The sequence below is a fragment of the Seriola aureovittata genome, chromosome 8 (assembly GCF_021018895.1).
Source record: "Seriola aureovittata isolate HTS-2021-v1 ecotype China chromosome 8, ASM2101889v1, whole genome shotgun sequence".
Classification (NCBI taxonomy): Eukaryota; Metazoa; Chordata; class Actinopteri; order Carangiformes; family Carangidae; genus Seriola; species Seriola aureovittata.
Genome location: NC_079371.1, coordinates 22968966 through 22991500, shown reverse-complemented (window position 1 = coordinate 22991500; position 22535 = coordinate 22968966). Strand labels below are relative to the sequence as shown.

The 22535-nt window shown below is 38.8% G+C and overlaps 1 protein-coding gene across 2 annotated transcripts in view; it reads left to right on the top strand.

Moving 5' to 3' along the window:
- The window catches only part of aff2 (AF4/FMR2 family, member 2), a 154719-nt gene that overhangs the window by 62786 nt on the left and 69398 nt on the right, over nt 1-22535 (top strand). For both annotated transcript variants that reach the window (XM_056382793.1, XM_056382792.1), the window contains exons 5-7: nt 16359-16403; nt 20563-20649; nt 22233-22269. In XM_056382793.1, coding sequence (XP_056238768.1) covers nt 16359-16403; nt 20563-20649; nt 22233-22269 — 169 coding nt within the window. The remainder of the gene's footprint in view (nt 1-16358; nt 16404-20562; nt 20650-22232; nt 22270-22535) is intronic.

Here is a 22535-nt window from a genome sequence, read left to right as displayed (position 1 = left end):
CGGATGAAGAGTCGAGGAGGGAGATTAGAGAAAGAAGGGTTCATTTACAGTTTATACTGTTGAAGTAATCACACATGCTCCAGCACAACTAACTGTGTTTGTTTGGAATAAACAGATGAAACAAGCAGAGAGAAAAAAACTTTGTTAAAAAAATAGTGATAAATATATATGTATATATATCTATATATATATAGATATATGTATATATATAAAATACGCTGATGTGTAATTTCTCACTGATTGAGAATAGAGTAATGTATTCTGCATTCTTGTGTCACAAGTTTGCTCACTTGTCATCCTGCGAGTGTGTCTGCGCCATCGGGGTGTGAAATACTACAGCAGTGCTTCTGGCTGCAGTGTAAACACACGCAGCTCACCTGTGAAGTCATACAGGTCTCACCTCATCTTCCAGCTCGATGGCCGTCGGTGTCCAGGCTGAGGGCCAACACCGGCCCCCTGTGATGCTGCCGGGTAACCTGCACAGATGCATCTTATTCTTGAACACCTTTTATGTTATTTCTGTTTCTTCAGCCATTTCAAATAATGTATTACAAATAACTGTTCAAGTTGGTATCAGCACAGACTCATAATACTGATAGTGATTTTTATACTTTCCCCCTAAAATCCTCCTCTCACATTGACATTTGACTTTTCGCAACATGAATTTTTCTTGTGTGATATGAGAAGATCCACCAACAATCTCCATGTGTCCCACTGTTTTAGACGCTCCGTGTCAACACTTAAGCAAAAATGTGTTGAGTGATAGAAGGACACTGGCATACAATCTTATCTCAACAAGCCCTTTGGCAATTTACCGCCGGCTCTGTTGTCCTTAGCGTTTTGATCTATGATATAATTCCTTTTGGAAGATGAAAGTTGGTCTCAGAGTTTGTTGCTGCTTCTTCGTCTAAGAAGATAAAGATGAGTGCATAATACTTCTTGCTACTGTTAGACTATGTTTTAGCATGTCACAATAAAAAAAGATTCCATGGTTTTACAATAAACCAATAGACATTTTGATATGTCTCAACTTGGTCACCTAAAAACGATGTCTTTAAAGCTACTGACAGAGATTTATAGAAAATAAATTACATTTTGAATGCTCCATTATTTTCTTTTAATTGTCACTTGAGACCATAGACTATATAAAGAGTAGAAGTATGCTGTGACCCATATGTTTCTGAAGCGTGGTTTTGAAAGCTCAGAGTGAGCTGCTCAGAGTGAGCTGCTCCGCTGTCACCATTTTGGCAGTTCCTGACTCCACCTAACTCCTGGCTAATCTAAAAATGGTCAAAGAGGTGGGCCTTGTGTGAAGCTGAGACTTCGGTGCATGCCGATCGTGGCAAGCATATGCTCACCCACCTGTCACTCAAATTGGCCATGCCCTCAATTATGCTTAACTTTAAGCCCTTAATATATTTTAAACCAGTGAGCTATATAAAAATGTACCCCCCTGTACAGTTACCACGAAGGGGGAAATTAGCCATAGAGACCAAATTCCTTTTTGTACCAGGCTGTAAACATGTTTATTTCTGCTGCAAAGTTGGGCATTTTAACATGGGAGTCTATGGGGATTGACTCACTTTTGGAGGCAGCCTCTAGTGGCTAAAGTGTGGGCTTCATTTTTCAGCCCCGGAGGTTGCTGCTTGGTTAAAATGAAAAGATTAGCATTACTTTTGCCAAGTGGACAGAAACATTACTCTGAATGACTCTGACCTTTGCTAACATTTTAGCCAAAACAACTTTTGTAAGGTGATAAAATGTAAATTTGATGTTCTGGCACTCTTAAACAGTAAAACTTCAGCCCCCCATACAGTTATCATGAAGGGGAAAATTCGAGATGAAAACTGTTTTTTTACATCATGCTTAGTTCTGCTGTAAAGTCGGACCTTTTAACATGGGAGTCTATGGGGATTGACTCTTGACCCTTCACCCCCAGAGGTTGCTGCTTGATTGAGACACTGGCCATTGTTCAACACAAATAGATGGACTCACATTAAAATGTATAAAGCATTACAAAAATACATAATATAAAATCCTCTCATGCGTTATTTCACTGCTCCATTTCAATTTCAATTTAGTGCTGGCAGCACAAAAACTAGAGACCGTCTAGTGATGGGATCACACGAGCAGTGACGCCTGTCAACATGTTGACGTTCCAAACCATGAGTACTCAGGAGTCATTTTTACATTATAACATGACTGCTCAGTACTCAAGGGTCAGACCACACCCATCTTCAAACTCATTTTTATCTCAATTACACACCTGTAAAGTTTTGTGACAGTCGTGACACTATCATAGTGATAAAATCTGTCCACAGACAGACACAGCCACCTCTGAGGTAGTTCCCACTATGGCACACACACACACACACACACACACACACACACACACACACACACACACACACACACACACACTCACAAGGTAGTGCACATGCACACACATGTTGGCCACTTGTTAATGAGGTCTATATTTTTAGACAGAGGATGAGCCAACAGCTTGTCCTTAATAAAACACTTGATATGTTTTTGAAGATTAGATGCTCTTAGATGAGATACTCCAAATCTGAAGAGACACAACATCAAAGTCAGAAAAAATCATTTGCTTGAAATGATGCCATGTATTTTGTGGACAAAGGGGATTTATTTAGTCCTCTGGGAATTACGTGTGTGTGTGTGTGTGTGTGTGTGTGTGTGTGTGTGTGTGTGTGTGTGTGTGTGTGTGTGTGTGTGTGTGTGTGTGTGTGTGTGTGTGTGTGTGTGTGTGTGTTTGGATAAACATACAAATGCATAGAGGAATATACACACACACACACACACACACACACACACACACACAGCCATACACATTTGATGCCCCATTGTACTGCTGAGGACCCCTCCACCTCCTACCCGTCTCCAACCCCCCCCCCCAAGAGCCACTTATTTAGTTGGTACACAGACATCATGCTGAGAACCACACACAGACAGACCACACACACACAGCGAGCACAAACATACACACACTCAAACACATCCTGCCAACAGAACAAATCAAATATACTCAGCTTGAATTTTGCCTCTACAAATGCACACACACACATCTGTCAATCATTCTCTTTTCCCTGCTCAGCGAACTCGGCTGCAGCAGTGAAGTATGTGTGTGTGTGTTTCTTTCCACTAATTAAAACAGTGGTGAATGTGTGACTATATAAAGCCCCTTTCTTTCCATTGATATAGCTGTGTGTGTGCGCATGTGTCTTGTATATTTATAAAAGGGGTTTTATTTGCCACTGAATGTGTGTGTATGAGAGAGAAAGAGTGTGTGTGTGTAGGAGGTGTTCTGTTCGCAATTAATCACAGGAGTGAATCTGCCTCCCCTTGTCGTAGTAGAGATGTCATCCGCAGCACTAACACCACTGCGCTGCCCCCGGCTGCTGGTGCGCAAGTGCTTCAAGTATTATTGTTTATCTGAACAGCATTTAATTGAATTTCCTTGAGGTAGTTGTTAGTACTATTATACCATTCTGTACTTATGCCCATAGGTGGCATTGACAGTTTCACAGCATGAGATGATAAAACACCTTAGTTAAAGGTAACCGAACAACACACAAGCGTGTTGGATGTGAAAGTGAGCAGATGTCAGTCGACTCAAACAGCATAGCACAGCAACACTCCATTTAAAGTTGTGTTTCTGCCACCTGACAAATGTAAATTCAACATACACTTCCTTATGCTCTATTTTGGTGTCCAATAACTGCTGAAAAATGTACCTATCAGGTGTTTCACTTTCTTCACCAGTCAGCTGTTAACTTTGTTTCCTGCTGTTTTGTGCTGAGCAGATCGTGTAGAGTTGGTTCATTGAAACTTTTTAGGCCGAAAACAGCTGCCTGAGCAGAAACTGAGCTGGTCTCATGGTTTCAATGTGTAAAATTAGGGATACAGGTTCTCAGTGGTTCTCATTGGTTAAATATCTGGGCGGAGTCAAGGAACCACCGTTTTTCTAGCAAAGCCATATTAGTCAAGTGATAAAAAGACAAGGAGAGGACAGTAGAGAATTTATGTTAACTGAAAAATGCAGTTTAACCATAAGTTAAGCTAAGCTAGTTGACAGAGTTGACATCCCAACTTCAGAGTCTAACAGTCATTGAGCAGTTTGAATTGCCTTGTAATTAACATTGACATGAAAGGATAACAAATAAGTCATTTCCATTTCTATTATATATATCTAACGACAACAGTTCTTTCTGTCGTCCAGGTTTGTCAATATATGTAAAATTATGGGTTTTTGGCTCCACCCACTCAGGTGTTTCCAGTCTCTTGCTTGATTCCACCTGTTTCCCCCGATCCTACGGTTATGGACAAGTGTGCTTGATGACATCCCTCTCACTTGCTTTTCAGTTTTGCTGCACCTCAGTCAATGCAGGACACATTTTCATTATTATTATTATAATTATGATGGAGTTTGGTGACATAACAATCATATAAATCTCAGTAATTCTTTTCCCAACTTGAGCAGAGGTTTAATCAACCAAAATAATTTAAAGTGCAGGGCCTCCGACTCCACCAGAGAGACATTAAGCAGTTATGAATCATACAGAGGTTTGTCAAAGAAAAACTACACTGAAGATAAGCGTGTGGTACAAATCTATTAAACACTGAGACAGAGCACGGACTGCATGCGCAACAAGGAAACACAATACGTTGATCACTGGAAATTTGGTACACTGAGCAGCCGGTCGTGTAGCGACATTATGGTGAAATATCCACGCAGCAAGAGGGGAAAACGCTTCTTGAAGTGGAGGGTTTCACTTGTCACGGATCTGAAGTATTTCTTAGAGAAGAGCAGCTTGAAAAGATGCTGTAATGGGGTGAGAGTGAGCTGGAAACTCTCGTCTTGGCACGCTTGATGGTGCACTAGGTGAAGAAATGATTCAATGGAACGTCAGTGCCAGTGATTGTTGCTGCTGAGGAGATGATGTTCTGTACTTCTTTTCATATGTGACCGTATGTGCTTCTGTGCAGACGTTGAGTGAAAGAAATCCTTATTCTCTCCGCAAATCGATGTGAGGAATCCAGCCAAGAGAAGAAGAAGTTGTGTCAGAAAAGGATTGAATTTTACAGCTGCAAACTTGGTTTCAAAACGAGGTTTTCATTTGCTGCAAAAAGTGACTTCTGCTTATGAAATAAAGAATAAAGCAAAGGCTAGATTGAGAAAGTTAATAACAACCATCAGTTATTTTCTGCTGAAACAACATGATAGCATTTTAACTATCAGCTAATCAATTGTGTAAAAAAACTTTTGCTAATTTTAGTGGTACAGCGAATTTAGATGGATGACTCTGGGTTGTACTAATACAGATTGAAGCGTTTAGCTTGGCTAGCTGGCTCCAGGATGTGATCCATCAGAAAACAAGGCTAATGTTTTCAGCTAACCCACTCCTGGTGCAATTACATGGTCCACTGGCATTGATCATAGCTCCTCTTCTTCAATCTATCCTCCTCGCTCCCTCTCTCGCCCCCTTTAATGGCTAAGTCAGTGTTAAATGTTTGATAAATGAGTTTTGAGACCGCTTTCCCATGGATTTATTAAAATTCTATAAAAACCCTCTTTTTGAGTGTGTGTGTGTTAGAGAGAGAAAGGTGTGGAAAAAGGTAGACTATTGTACTATATGTGTGTGTGTGTGTGTGAATATTAACCACAAGCATACACATACAGAAGAATCCCGAAACAAGTTAACAGATACACAGTCCTGACATATCACTGTGTTATTGCTGACATGTTAGCAAACAATTGCATTTTTTATTTTTTTTACATCCAGCAAACTAATAGCAATATTAATTTAAAGTCATGTTTCTGCCACCTGACGAATAGAAATTCAACATACACTCTTTTCTAGCTCTATTTTGGTATCTGTTATTATCAGACACCAGAATGAAAAATTTACCTGTCAGGTGCTTGACTTTCTTCACCAGCCAGCTGCTAACTTTGTTTACAGCCGTTTGGTGCTGAGCAGATAGTGTCGATTTGGTTTATTGAAGCTTTTTGGCTGAAAACAGCTGCCTACTGCTGCCTGGCACAAGGTTTATGTGAGAGGCGAGACTAAATCAAAAATATATATGCTTCATGTGCTGTAAAACTAAAATAATGAGCAAAAAAAAAAAAAAAAAGAAAAGGCTAAAAGCTATGTAGTGTGTTTTAGCCTAAGAGCTGCAGAGTTGGGTGATAATCCTCTGGTTTTGTGGTTTTTCAAATTCCACATAGTCTTTTGATTATGAAAAATATTCATTAAGGAGGCTTTAAGTTACGAGTTTTTTTAATCAAAATTGATTACTTGGTTCAGTTGGATGGTTTAGAGTTTGGGAAGGAAGAATACCAGAAGAGACAGAAAGAGCCACACGCACAACTTAGTTTGAACTCAAAATGCCCCTCTTTTTAAGTGGGGAAAAACCGTTATCTGAATCTGCCGGTCCTAGATAAAGCATTACATACACAAAAAGACAAACGCACATACACTACACATGAGCACTCACACACATCCTGACACATGCACATGCTATTGGAAGGCCAATTAGCGCAGGGTGAAAACGACAGGCTTATTTGAAGCAATGTTTCAATGACAACATTTAATTGGATGGTAAATCAACTCCTTATCTGCCTCTCCACAGCTTGGTGTGGGGAGCATGAGATGAAGAGAGAGGGAGAGAGAGGTAGAGAGAGAAAAGGGAGAGAGAGATGGAAGAGAAAAAGGGGATCGAGAGGATGAGGGGAGGGACAGAGAACAAATGAAAAGAGATGAGAGAAAGAGTGGAAACTTGTGTGTGTGTGTGTGTGTGTGTGTGTGTGTGTGCGCGTGTGTGTGCGTGTGCGCGTGTGTGTGCGTGTGTGCAGTTGTATAGTAACCTCACCAGGCTCTAAATGTTAGAGCAGCAGCAACTCTGGAGTAGTGGCCTTGGCTGACAGGAAGCAGTAAGTGTAGATGACAGCAGCAGAGGAAGAGCAAGACAGTCTGACTTACCATGGCAGGAAAAACATAAGGATAATACAGTTACTGTAACTGTAACTGTTCCATTCATGTGTCCCAGTAAACTATGGCAGCAGGCAAGCATGCACAACACAAGGTTCCTGTGACAGGATCAATTGTATGGAGTTCAGTCATTACTAATGGTATAAATTAAATGTATTTTTTCTCACCTAAATAGCTATCGATGTGTTTGCCAATATATCAGCTGATATTTATCACACCTAAAACAATGTTTGTTGGGTGTGGGATTGATGAGATCTGAATCCAAGATCAAATCCACTTATCAAATTCTTTCAACTCCCTTATCGAATCTCATTAAGTTTAGCTTTCATCATTTGCAAGGAACTGAAGTTATTAATAGTTTTTAATAGTTCATTAATAGTTTATATTTTCTATGAATAATTTATATGAAAATATAATTAATTACACGAGCTATTTATAAGTTTTGCTATTGCTACATAGCCAGTGTTAGCATTAACAGCTGTTTAGTTACCAGTCTTGCTCTGTCTCTGTGTTTACAAGACAAGGTCATCATACTTGCTCTGAGCAGCGCCACTTCTTCAGGGCAGACTGGATACTACACTGACTCGGTATCGGAAAGTTACGAGATGAGCTAACTGGTTAGCATGCTAACTTCAGTAGAAGAAAAGAAATTATGGAAATAGAAGCAAAACAAGAGTTAACATTGACATTGCCTTCCACTGCTGGAGACAGCTCTTAGTGAGAAAGAATGACATTTGATGCTGAACTCACAACATTTCTTCTCATAAACAGCTGTTAATGCTAACGTTGGCTATGTAGAAATAGCAAAACTTACAAATAACTCCTTTAAGAAAAGAATCTTTGCCAATTGATCAAATCTTTTTTACTCTCAAATATCAATACCAGTATTGGTATCAAGCACTCCCCCTGCAGGCCTCGAAATGACTGTAATAAGTTAATAAGCTAAAGTTGCTGTTATATTAGTTGCAATGCAAAAGTGACAAGTTATTATAAAGGAAAAGACGCCAAACCACTACTGCAGCAAAATCTCTTTTCTGTTTGCCCGTCCATACGGTCCATACAATTAATGTGTGGAACATAGGGAGCATATGGACAATCAGTGTCACCTAGATCTAGCTCAGTGTAGTACGTCCATCTGAGCTGATGGCACAACATTAGACACAGTGATGTGCTATAGAGCTTTGACAATGAAAACCACTTCACACTGACAGAAGCACACATTTTTTTTACAGTTAAAAGTAGCATGTAAAGTGCTCTTTACGAGAGGACCACAAAAACACAACACAAGCCAGAAAACCAGCTACTTTTTATTTGAGAGGTGAGGTCAATGAAAATATGTGAAGAGGGCACATGAGATGATTGAACTACTTTTATATGTTCTCTACAATCTTTAGATTATCAGGCAGGCGGGCTCATGCACAAACATGAGTACATATCAGTGCACATATTGAATCACACATAGACATGTTCTCTCACTCACACACGACTGTTGAAATACATATATACACACACACACACACACACACACACACACACACACACACACACACACACACATACATACACACACAGAGTTTCCTCTGAGGGCAATGCTTGTGATCTATCTAGCATGCTGGTAATCCCAGTGATGGCGGTCACTCCAGCTCTGTAAACAGCTGAAATATGGATGATAAAAGGAGCAGATGAAACTGAATAAACGAGAAGCCCGTGGACAAAAAATCCTTGAAGATTTTCCAAACCCTGTTGGACCCTGGTCTGAACCGTATACGACTCGAAACTTCAATCGCACCAACTGGATGATTGACAGTTTTCATTTGACTTTAACATTTTTCATGACAGCAAAGCAACAGTTTTTTCTCTGTGGCACACTTTGGCCTCTCCGGTGTGGAGGATGGCCGTGTCAGAAGACGAAGTTCAGATACTTTGTGTAATTTACCAAACAAAGTAAACCTTTTCCTCATCTTACTGAGAAAATATCCTGAGAAAATGGTTCTAAAATAAAACAGAAATAGGAGAGGATGAGTTAATAGCTCTCAGAGGACAGTGCAGGGGAAACTGTTTACATTCATCAGGCTCCAGATTTGATTCTGTTTGACTTTGTCTTTGCTTATCTTTCATTTTCTTTGCTCATTATCCTCTTTCATTCTCTCTTTGTATCTCTTCTTTTCTCTTTCATCTTCTGTTTCTGCCAATCTCCAAGTCAAATGTTATCATCTCTCTGTTATTGTAGATATGAATAGACGGTATGTCTTTTGGGGTGTTTTTATTAATTCATATTTTGTCATCCCACATGCTTTCACTGAGTCATTCATCCCTCTCTCTCTCTCTCTCTCTCTCTCTCTCTCTCTCTCTCTCTCTCTCTCTCTCACACATACACACACACGCACGCACACACATATACAGAGAGAGGAGCGCATGTTTCTTCAGTCTTAAACACATTACTATAATTACCTCTTAATGATTTTTAATTCCAGTACAAAAGAAACAAGACACTGGTGGATTTGAAACATGAAAAGACACAGGCATATAAAAGGAAATCATTTGAGTGGAATCACATTAAATGTGTTTGTTATGTAATTGTATCGGTGGCTGCTTGCGGAGTGTAAACTGGCTCCTCACTAATATGACAAATTAATATAATAAGGACCTATTCAGCCAATCAGAATGCAATGTCAGGACAAAAGCCCCTCTGTAGTTATGAATATTATACAAGTGATTGATGATTATCTCAACTTTTGATACAGATTATAATGCAAATGATCAGTCTGATTGTTGTCTTCTCTTTCTTTCTTGTTAATATTTAACCAATGGCAATTACAGTGTATAACAATTACACCGTTTTTTTTTAATACGGTTGTACGGTAATATTGTCTCATTAAAGGCAACTACATATAGAACCTTATGCAAAACAGAATTTAACCAAACGTTTAACCACTGTTTCATTTTTGGTTTGGCTACATGAATCCAGGTGTGTTTGAAGGCACAAGTTCAAAACTGAACTGACTATGAAATCCATCTGCTGATGGAAAGCAATCTTGTGAGTGATAAATGTAAGTGGCAAAATTGAATGCTAAATTATTTGGTAACTATGGTAACACAGTGTTGGAGTGTGGGGATTTTCCCCTCATGCATCAGCAAATGAAAAGGGTTTAAAGCTGGTGTGTGTATTTGTTTTGTAATGGCGGTCCCTCGTTAAAACATAACACAACATAAAGGCAACACAGTATTACCCCCATCTCCCATATTATGGTACCGTTTCTACCTGATTGTCATTGTTCATTAATTGGAGGTCAAGTTGCAGTTTGAACTAATAATGCTCATAATCCGTTATTTCTTATTAAGATAATATAAAAATTTGAGTCGTGTTTTAGGAAGACAGCCTTTTTTGTGTGTGATTGCACAATTACTCCCTGCTCAGAACTTCATTCACTTGTTTGACCTTAACTGGCTCGTTAGGTCTTGTAAGGCAGGTCAAGAATAATCATCAGGAATTGTCCACATTTCAGAGCATGATGAATTCTCTTTAAGTAGGGTGCCCAAACTTTTACACATGCCACAATTACTGCTCATGAAATAATAAGTAACAATGCATTCTCATTTTGACAAATGTTAATTTTTAATGCTGCATGGGTTCTAATTACTTCTTTGACATCAAAAATGAACAAAGTATGTCTGCCGTGGGGTACTCTACCTTTTGCATACAGCTGTACGAAGACAACAATCTTAGTTTTTTATGTAATGTTACATGTAAGACAATATTTCCTTTCTTCACCGCAGCTGTATTTTTTTTGTTGTGGTTGTTTTATAAGTGTGAGCTACGTACTCGTGCATTAAATAATTGTAAAAGATTTGCCACCATGTGAGGTGATCAAGTACTGTAGTTTCAAGTAGTCTCAGACTGTGACCCCACTGTATGTGTGCGCATAAAACAATTAGTCAATCATCAGAAAAATGATTGGCAATCATTAGTTTGATTAATCATTTAACATTTTTTCAACGCAAAAATGCCAAATATGTCTTTTTCCAGCTTCTCAGCTGTGAGGATTTTCTACTTTCCTTTGTCAGATGTGTTAGTAAACTAGATTTCTTTTAGGTTATGGAGTGTTGGTGAGACACAACAGGCCATTATTATAACAGTATCTCAGGCATTTTTCAGTATTTTCTGATATTCATAAGTCAAACAATTAATGAGTTAATCAAGAAAATTATCAGCAGACTCATCGATAATGACAACAGTTATAACAACTGTTAGATCATGTCTAAATGTGACTGTGTGGATACAAGCTTTGGTGTGTTCCTGTGCATCCACATGTACCTGTCTATGCCCGAGTGTATCTGCCTTTAAGTTGGTGCATGTGTGTGTGAGAGAGTGTTGGTGTGTTCGTGTGTGTGTAGACGTCTATCTATCTCAGCAGCTATTTCAGAGAGAAAGGATTTCTGCATCAGTAATTGCCTCGGCTATATTTTCCCTCCGAATCTCTCTCTCTCTCTCTCTTACTCTCTCTCATTTTTCTTTGCTATCTATTTTCTCTCTGAATTCTGTCCTTTCTCTTCCTGCAGACTTCCTCTCTGGCTGTCACTCATCTTTCATTTCTCTTTTATATTCCCCCCATCTCCTAGTCCTTGACATTAACCGTGATCTAATAGTAAGTACAATTAGGAGACACACGCACACAAATTACATGTAAGAGTCACATGTCCATTAAAATCCATTAAAGCCAGTTTCTATTCACTGAGCTCCGAATAGACTTCTATCTTTGCAATGACCAAGTAGCGCGTTGTTTATTATAATACATTCTGTATGCCGTCTGGTTTAGAGGTCCATACTGCAAATAGGAAACAAACACCAAACCCTGCTAGTGTCAGTGTTATGCTCCAGTGAACTAAACACAACTGTGATGGACAGGGATGGTACAAGTGAGGCAGGGAGACACAGATGTATAGACGGATGGATAGAGACAGAAATAGACAGACTCAGCGAGCCTGAAATCATATGAGTGTTTCCATTTTTGTCTGCCAGCTGTGTTTTGAAATGAAGGGGGAATATCACATTTAAATGTTCATGTTTGTATCCATCATGTATGGCACCTTTATAGATTGAAGCTATTAGGAAAATGACACAGGAAGTGTGTATTTTACACAAAGGGTCTATTCTCGTTGCTTCCAGACGAGAGCCTTTATTACACTGTGTGTCATATGTTGTATATTTTAAAATGTGTCAGTCAAATTAACAGGTATAATAATCTAAACAACATTGCTCGATTTTAATGTGCAATCAACATTTTCAATAAGCAATGTGTATATAGAATGTACAATTGACTATTTATAATTTACAGTTTTGAAGTTACAATGTGTAATTTATATTTGACAACTTATCATTTACAATTTATATTTGACAATTTATAATTTACAATATATGATTTATATTTGACAACTTATCATTTACAATGTATAATTTATCATTTATAATGGACTGTTGCTAGTTGACAATTTATCATTTACAGTTTATTAACACTTGACCATTGCACACTTGCAGTTAAACAGTTCACAGTGTAAAATGTATAATTTAGACTATACAATTTGTAATTTACAGTTTATAATTTACAGTTAGGCCAAACAGAAAACAATCTCTTTGATTGAGTGAAACCATTAGCTGGATATGCAACCACAGAATTCAGGTGCAGTAACATTGATCCTGAGAGGCAAAGTAATTGGTGAACTGAGTTTTCGCTGTCTTTTCCTAACGAGTGTAAACATGTCAGATATATTTTTCCTTTTATCTCTTTCCACCATCTACTCTTACTTCACTTTTTTGAGGATTTATTGAAGCTTTTATTCTCTTTATACAAGAACAACACTGTCAACTAAGTGTTTTGTGCTGTAAAACTATTTCTTTTTGTGTCATAAAACACATTTCTTGTTAAATTCAAACCATGCAGCTACTACATGGCATTGTACTACCAATATACTAATTATTTATCAATTTAAATGCCAGGTTGGGGAAAAGAAAGTCTTAAAGCTGCAGTAATCCTTAAAGAATGACAGTGTTCAGTGTGAAAGGTATCAGTCATAGTGACAAACCCACAGAGAAGTATCACCTCACTTTGCACTTCCCCTCGGCTCTATTTTGTTTTTTTCCAGCTCTTGTTGTTTAGTTTTCTGCTCCTCAGCTTTGCTGTTTTGGTTCACTCTCACAGTTCTCATTAGCATAATTTCCCAACGCAGCTGTTCAGACGTCATAGGTAAAATGCTTAAACCTAACTGTACCTACCTGCACCAAACATTAGTCAGACACATTTAGCAAACAAAGCTAAAAGGTGCGTTAATATTAAACTTGAACTCACCATCTCATTTTAAATACTCAGATAAATAATTGCTAATACTAATTGTTAAGCTCCAAAAAAAATGCTAATGTTGTTCTGTGTCTGCTGGATGGGTCAATAAGCATCTGTTTGCTGTATCAACTTTATATGGTGATAATGACAGTGTTGTGTTTACAGCTTGTTACATTGTGGCCAGAATGGTTTCACACATCATCAGCATATGATACTTGTCAAAACCCCAGGATCCATTATTTATTGTACCTAAACTCACACACCGGCTGCATCTGGACCTGCCAGGAAACACCACTATCCTATTCTACAGCTTTAAGTCAATTTCTCAATCACCTTCTTGACATCACGTTTGATGTAAATTTGCATCAATACGCTGATAAAACTGAAATTCAGTATCATTTAATCATTTTATGTCTCTCCTTTCTGGACTAAACTAAATCTCATGTTTTTTAGCCTATAATGAGTAAGACATTCTTTCATTAACCAAATAACCTCTGAATAACACAATAAATATATGGCACATCTGTTTTATGTTGTCATAGCTCAGGGGCAACACTCAGCAAGATTTGTACGTTTTGGTTGAAAGTGCCCTCGAACCTTTCAATGGAAATCACACTTCTTCAGCCGCCCACTCTGGTTTCCTGTTGACTCACGGTATAATTAATTTGCTGATGCCGAGTGATGTGATGCGCTCGTGTGGGACCACAGCTCTAGAAGACATTCAGAGAGATGTTTCGTTGGTGAGCTCAAGCAGTTTTGACCCTCTCTACCACACACACACACACACACACACACACACACACACCACACACACACACACACACACACAATCACTTTTATTGTTTTGTTGTTTTAACAGTCAGTGATTTAAAGGGGGGATATGATGTCATTCTTCTCATCATAGTTACTAAACTGTTCCTCTGTTCATGTTGGTGCTATTAGTAATGGTGTGTGACAGAGGTTATGGTGCTGTAATATGTTAGACATGAGTTCTACAGTGAATTGCTCTCAGAGTCTTTCAGTCTCCCTCTCTTCCTTCAGCTGTTGCTCCGTCTCTTTCTTCTTTAATGAGCCTGTTTGTTGGATTGATCCAAGCCGAGATCTGGCCCAGTGAATTGCTTTATTTTGTTTTCAATTACTTTTTGGAAGCGACAATTCGGCAGTGGACATTCATTTTCATGTCTTGTAGGTTTTAGCTAACAAAGTCATGTGTTTCCCGCAGTTGCAAATAATGGTTTGTTTGGAATAAATAGAAAAGCAACTCTGTAGTTTGCATGAGCAACAATATGCACTTTGGCTGAACTGGCAAAGCAAAGACTTCCAGCTACAGAAACTTTATTGTTTTTTTAAGTTGTACTTTGAATTTTGTTTTTGTTTGCCATGAAGATTTTATTTCGGTTTCTCCTTTCATGACCATTTAGATTATGCTTGTCACACACCTGTCTGAATTTATAGCCCAGGCATTTGCCATAATGTTACTTCGGTCACCAGTCCAGATCACTCCTGTTCTAAGAAAGACTTAATTGACAAGGGCACATGTTAACACAGATTAGCTGTGTGCAGCCACTGAACTGGTAAATTCAATCAGAGTAGCTGCATATGTCTAAGCTCAAATGGTCTCTTTTTCTCCTTCTCTCCTGAAAACTCAAGTCAGTCTCATGAATTCTGTTGAGCTGAAATGGCCCCTTGGTTAACACAACATTGGCCAAACCACAGGCATTTAAGGCTTTTTTCAACGTGAAAAGTGAAAATCTCAGTTTTCTGAATGTCCCCCCATTACTTTTCTCTGCCCATATACACAAGCCAGTTTTTATAAATCACTGCATCGTCTTAGACAACCAAAATGCACAAATGTTTTGAATTTCAAAGTGTTAATATTGATTTACAACATAAGCAGTAATTAGACGATTTTGAATGGACGTTTTGAAATTGATGAATGGTTTGACCTCAACTAAATCTCTCCACCGCGAATGGCGCAACTGTAACAAGGCAATAAAAGCAATTGTTGGAATGTAAAGACTTCCCATTTTTCAAAACCAAAAACACATGAGCAAAAGTGTATGTAATGGCTTAAACAGTGTGTTTATCTTCTCTACCATACAAGGGTATGTAAGCTAGTTAGCATGCTAACAATTGATTGTTATTTCCAAGACTAAGGAGCACATAATTCACCTAAATTATTGTAGTAATGTAAGCTTTGAGGGTTACAGGTTTAACATTAAATTAAATTCAAGTTCACAATACCACATGCACTGTTTGGTTTTTCTTCATTGTGGTAAAGCTGATCCTGGAAGCTATCAGGGTTTAAGCTAACATTAGCATCTTTAAGTTTACACTTCCTACAACCGCAGCAACATCACCTGAGCTAATGTTACATTCACTAAACCCATTACAGATTCAAACAACAAAATGAGTTTCATCTTACATTTTTCCTTATCATACATTATAATATAGGATTAACTAGCTCTAGACTGCAGTACAAGAGCAGTTTAATTTCGCGCAAACTGTTTTCTACATGACTCATGAGGATGACTTGTTCCCTGGGACATGCAGCTTTAGCTTCAGTCTTTTAGTATGATTTAATGTAGATAGCCAACAAGAAAAGTTTTTATAGGGTTTATGTTTTAAAACAAGTCAGCAGGAAACATTAAAACGACATCTGAACAGGGAGTTTTCAAATAACTCATGGAGCTAATGTTAGCTTAATTAGCTTGCTACAGCTAATAAAATCTGACAGTGACAGTTTTCAGTTTGTCTGAAATCACATACCCATTGTTTCAAAAACTAAGAGTTACAAATATGCCACCGTTACAGTATCATTGTAAACTACATCTCTGCTGTGTGAGAACAAAAAGCTTGAGAGGGAGAGGGAGAGTTATGACTGTGGTGTGGATGAGTCTGCTCTACTTTTTCTTTGCCCATAACTCTGTTTCTGCTGTTTCACATGTAATGTAATGCTGCTATAAATGGTGTTGAAGTCAGTCTCTCTGTCTTTCTGCTTTGTTTTCTCCAGGTCAGCCTACCAAATGACTCCAGCTGTGTTGAAGAGATTTTGCGGGTATGTTGCTTGGGTACACACACACACACACACACACACACACACACACACACACAGTAATTGCACTGATTATCAGCTGTTTTCTGTTTGCTCACAAAGACTCCGTCTCTCTCCAGAGAGTCTGATTTTAGGAAAAAAATGACAGAGGAGAGAGAGAAAAAGAAAAACAGAGGAAGTAAAAGGCCGAGGGAGAGAAAGAAGGAGATCTGTTGGCTCAGGTCAATGATTATACAAGTTTTTGTTATTGTAGGATGACTTCATGCAGAAATCGTTTCCACAATTTTCGTCTCTCCTTCACTCTCCTTACATCTCTCTTTCTCTCTGTCCTACTCTTTTCCTATCTGCGTGTCATCAAAATCACATCAAGCAACACGTTTTTTCCACAGCTTCCCCCGTCCCTCTCTTGTCCGCTCCTGTCTGTTTGTTTTGTTACTGTGTTCCTTCAGAGTGATGTCAAAACAGAAATGTTTCCCCACTTATCTTCTTGCCAGGCAGAAGATTTGCTGCTGTAAAGACAAGGACCTTCTCTGACTGCTTTATGTCAGGTTACTTCTTCCTTTCCTCACCCTCCGTCTTCCTCTCTGTATTTGTCTCTATCTCTTCTATCACCTCTGCCATATCACTCATTGTGCTATCCGCTCTCTTTCTCTGTCTGTCTTTCTCTCTTCATCCCTCTCTGCCCTCTGTCACTCACCTCTCTCTCCCTTGCACAAATCAATATGCTGGCCAACAGGCTGTGTGACAGATACTGTGCTGTGAGCTGCATGAAAAGCCTTTGTCAATAATATTGGTATGCTATTGAATTCAGTCTGTGGTTTTTAGCCGTGTCAAGTGGAAAAATCAGGGAGTTCAGAGTGTGAGGTGAGGTGAATCGGAGCGGAGGCCTGCGGTTCATCTTTCCCTTTCTGTGACGGCACAGCTCCAAGTCGGTTGTCACAGAAACATTGTTGTTTTGGATGTTTTCACAATTCAAAGTAACAGTGTGTATCGGAGATGTTGTGTACAGAGGCAAAGCTGCTCAAACTGGCTGCAAACTTCAAAAGACTACACTGTCTTTTTACTGTGTTTGGACCATTTGGGCCACCTCATGATATGATAACAGAAAGCCTCTCTCTGTCCACAGACCATAGCATATGGTATGGCAACTATAAACAAGTAGCATTATGTACACTATAATATAGATCATCAGCAATCCAAGGATGCACTAATTATAAACTAAAAATTACCTTCCCTTTCTTTCCTTGTCTATTATTTTCTATATCAGGACGCCTCAGATCTCATTTATACCATTGTCTCTTCAGTAGAAAAATGGGTTGGTTTCTGATGGGTCCGCCTAATTTGGTGGCATCTAGCCATGCAGATAGTTTTGGCTTCTACATGTCAAGATTTGAGACATCAGTCTTTTAGGTTTCTGTTGCCGTCCCTACACAAAGGAGGTGATTACAAATCTATGACAAATCCACAGACCTCATTGTGGAAAGTTTTCATTGGAACTACTTTCTACCAGAGAAATGTTCTGTAAAACCTGCGACTGTGTCTTCTGTGAGGTCTGTGGATTACGCACAGTGACCGCCAGAACATTTTATGGTAAAAGATGTTGCTGTTGAAATGTTCAGATATAATCTTTCAATACTGTGGCACCACAAACGAAATTCAATTCCCCTCAAGTGGATATTGGAGTGGAAACAGAAATCTCAGAGACAAATATCTCAAAACCTGGACATATAAAAACCTAAACTCTCAGCTGGGATAGATACAACTGGAGGAAAGTGATGAAATAGTTTGCTGTAGTTTGGGTGAAGTGACCCATTGACCTCATCATCTCATCCAGTTTATTTGTGGCCAGTTTGACTCATGGTTTGGTTTGTGTTGTATTGCACTGTTGTTATGACTAACTACAGCTTCATTAACTATGCACAGTTGATTGGTTTGAGAAGGACACTTGCCAGCCAATCAGAAACCAGATAGCTTTTGTCTAAAAGTCTTTGCTCTAAATCCTGTAGATTTCTAACTTTAGAAAAGTACAATACATTTTGAATGTCATGATGTCAATATCAATATAATGATTACAACATTTGATGGCAACACTTGTGTAATATTCCTTTAGATTCAGCCTCAATCATCTGATTCTTTTTTTTTCTTTCATGTTAGTTAGTTTGCTCTTGTTTTTTTCCATGGCTCCGTCACATCTCCGTCACATCTCCGTCATGGTTCCATTGCAGGTTTTTTTTTAGCTCATTCACGTTCAATGTGGTAACAAAATTTTTGTAGCTGCATTTGACTCATTTTAAATACAGTGTAAGCAGTATATGTAGCATTCTTACCCTCTCTTCACAGACATTTATGAAATTGACATACAATGAAAACAGAGAATGAAATGCATTATTAAATAAGAATTCATTTATGTACAGTATTGGCACAAATATATAGTAGGATGGCCTTCTAAATTAGAGGATTTTCTTCCTGGTTTATTTCTGCAGTAAAAACTCAGAAACATGATGAGCTTGTTTTCAGTCGTCATGAATTTTGTTTCCTCCATGGTTGCATAAGCCTCCTGCAACTGCTGCAGGTTGAACAGGGCCAACAAAACTCTTCTACGGCTGACTGACTCTCAAACACTGTAATGGGACCGAAAACACTTGCTGGCCTTGCAACATAAATGCTACAAACTACCCATAATTCAACACTCTGTAGAGGACCATGTTACACTGGTACTCAATCCATTCAAAAAGCCTATCTGATGCTGTCAATGCATAATGGTGCATTGTGCACCTTGTGCAAAGCTAAATGTACATGCTGTGTATTTGTCTGTGTTAAGGTGTGATACAATAGATGGTAGATCATGGATAATGTGACTAGTAGATAATAACTGGAAAAACCCAGTGACACCTGTGGGCCTGTGTTAATGTGACAGACTGAGTTAATGACGTGCAATGGCAGTAGTAACACATTTGTAGACATACACACACATACACACATTTTCTAATATATGCACAGGTACACACACCATTCAGACTGCCGCCTGTCAAAACACAGAAACTCTTCTAGGAGGGACGTGATGATGTCACAGAAGAGTTGCCCAGCAACGCTTCATATGTCTTCAGGCCAAGTGCATTAAGATTATAGAGCGGGAAAACTCTCTTTCTCTCTCACACACACATATAGACTTAAATTTAGGAGTCTTCAATAAGATTGAAGAAGAAGACTCACTGATACACACACACTCCCTCACACAGGCAAACGCATGAAAAATATGAGTCATCTGATGACTATGAGTCATCCACTCCAGAGGTGGAAAAGAAACGCATGATGGGAAATTGTGGCGTGAGTGACTTTCCAAGCCCTTTGACCTAGTGACCTGCTGAATGGCAGCTGTATGAGTGTGTGAAGCAGAGTAAATCTCTCATTTATTCAATGAGAGACTCTGATGGCTAATTAGACTAATAATGACTAATAATGAAGAAATTTGTTGTGGATAAAGAAGTTAATATGAGACAGAGAGGGAAGGAAAGACATGAAAAACTACCTGGTAATTTATCATATAAGCACTTTGCTTTGTGAGCATATTCCCAAATATAGGCAGTAAATTTCCACACCTTTCCACTGTGAGAGGTTGTATAGCTGACACACACACAAACACACATTTATGCTTATCTCGTTAACTAATTGAATTTTGTACATATTGGGACTAGAATATAAGAGACTGTGTTATTAGAATAATTGAAAGGAGATGCTGCTGCTGCTGCTGCTGCTTCTTAGTTGTAATGCAGCCGCTTGGAGTCAGCTTTTATTTTGGTAATTCAACAACTCTGCACTTAGTTCACTCTCAGTACACTGATCCCTGGTGTGCCCCTGACTCCCTATGCACCTCTCAGTTCATACTATAAGTTATATTAAAGTCCACTCATATGGGGATGGTTCAGCAGAGCCTTGATTGAATGCTGACTCCAGTACTCTGCATCAAAGATGTTGCCTAAGCAGTCCCTTTGCTCAAATTTGCTGCACTTTAGTCATCATTGTTATTCACCGGGTACGTTTCACATGAGAGCAAACTTACATTTACTTTGAGTTATATGCTTTAATTAGTTTGGGCTATAGTACCAGAAAATTGTCATTAATAATTTGCATTAATATAATAAAAATGTGTGTGTGTATTCAGGAGATGACCCATTCCTGGCCTCCTCCTCTCACAGCCATACACACTCCTGGGAAAGCTGATCAGACCAAGTTCCCCATCCCAAACAAAGTGAGTAACCATTTTCTCTGTCCTGCTCTAATCACCTTTAATTCAGCAAGCGATCCTCTCACAATGAGCCTTAATAGTGCAAATTCATTTAGGATTACAAGCCTGGTCACATATGCCTTCTTTAGTGTTGTTATAATATTCTCCAGGCTCTGACTACATCTTTATTTGTGCATGAGTCGGTGAAGTGGTGGGGAAAAAAGATGTCAAACACCTTTTTCACATCTTTTTTTCCACCACTTCACTTAAACGCCTACACTTATTGGTGGCTCATCATAAAAGTAACTGCGGTTTGTCGCTGAAAATCTTCAGTCTGCTAATGAGATCTGATCCATAAATTCACTGCGGCGGTGATCGCTGTGATGGAATCAGATTACCGTCGCCTCGTTCGGCGCAGTGGCGCAAGTGACAGCCAATGAAATTACAACGTTAATTAGGGAGCGCATGTTTAATTCACCTCCTTACTGTGTGTTCAGAGGTGCGGGGAAGTGGACATACTTATAACTTGCAGAAGTCTGTACTGTAGCTGTGTGTATTTCAAAGCAATTCTTTACAAAAGTTGCATTAAATGGTATGTATTGAATACCACTTTCCCACTTCCCCCCTGTTTAAAGGGGTTAGAAGTTGCATTGACTTGTCTTTTAAGTGTAAACCCATTTATTAATAAATTATTCACATTTATAATTGTACTGTTGTTTAAAAATATGTATTATTATTAACTTATTACAAGTTACTGATAACTGACTTTTCCCAGTAAGCTTGCTGGGAAATTAGAAACCTCTGCACTTTATTACTGGTGACTCATTAACACTATATATTACATTACATTTGTCTTACATTTCATTTCAAACCCTTGGTGTCTGGACACTGTTTCCTTGCTTCCAGGGAAAATAACATGAACAAGTGATAACAACGCGCACTTAAAGAAAGCCAAACTTCATCTACTGTAATTTCAAGGAAATGACACTGGAGTACCACCCACACTGTTTGTTTGACAGCGGATGTTTGAGAAGTGCAGCGCTGAAATGACAACAGTAATGAACAAAGACTGACACACAATAAAAGCGAGGACTAAAGAACTGCCACTTCAGAAGATAGATGATAGAAAAGTTTCACCTACTCCAACAAAGAAGGGGTTTACGACGCCTTGCAATGTAAATAGTAGAGATATGTGTCACATTAAGCTGTACATAAATGTTATACTCAGCATTTATCTCAGAAATGGCAGTAATATCCTGACGAAAACAGCAGGTGGTATTTTTCCCACTGTCGTGTGCTTTTTTATGATTCACTCTTATGCAAAACGTCTCATCGGTGGTGATGTCAAAAGAAAAAAACAATGTAAACACAGAGGCAGTAAATCTGACCCAGCAGTTAATGAATTAGGCTTTCAGCCCCGAGCGTCACACTAATCCTGCCAGCGAGTTTTAAGAATGAGGTGGAGTGTGGACGCCGGGAGATGAGAAGATCTGAATTCTCTGTAATGGCATCGTTTTACCGCTGTGAAATCAATAATGACATCTGTTGGTTTATTCATTCAATTCATCTCCCTCTGGCTTTCTCTCTCACTCTCTCCCTCTCTCTAGGAGTCGCAGCATGTGACCTCAGGCTACAACACCCAGAGTAAGTTTCCCAACATCAACACTCACGTACAAGCTCTATGATAAGTAACACAGGAGAGGGCATGAAGGCAATACCACCTGGAAGAAATACGAGAAAAGCTGCTGATGTTCAAATAAATTCATAGCCACGGGAGGATGGTAGTCTGAAAACCTTTGCTTTTATCTCTCTGCGTTCATCTGAACAAGTAATCAGACAAACAGGATTTCACACACACAGCTCAGCGAATTGTGGATCCATGGTTTTTATTATTAAAAACAACAAGGGAT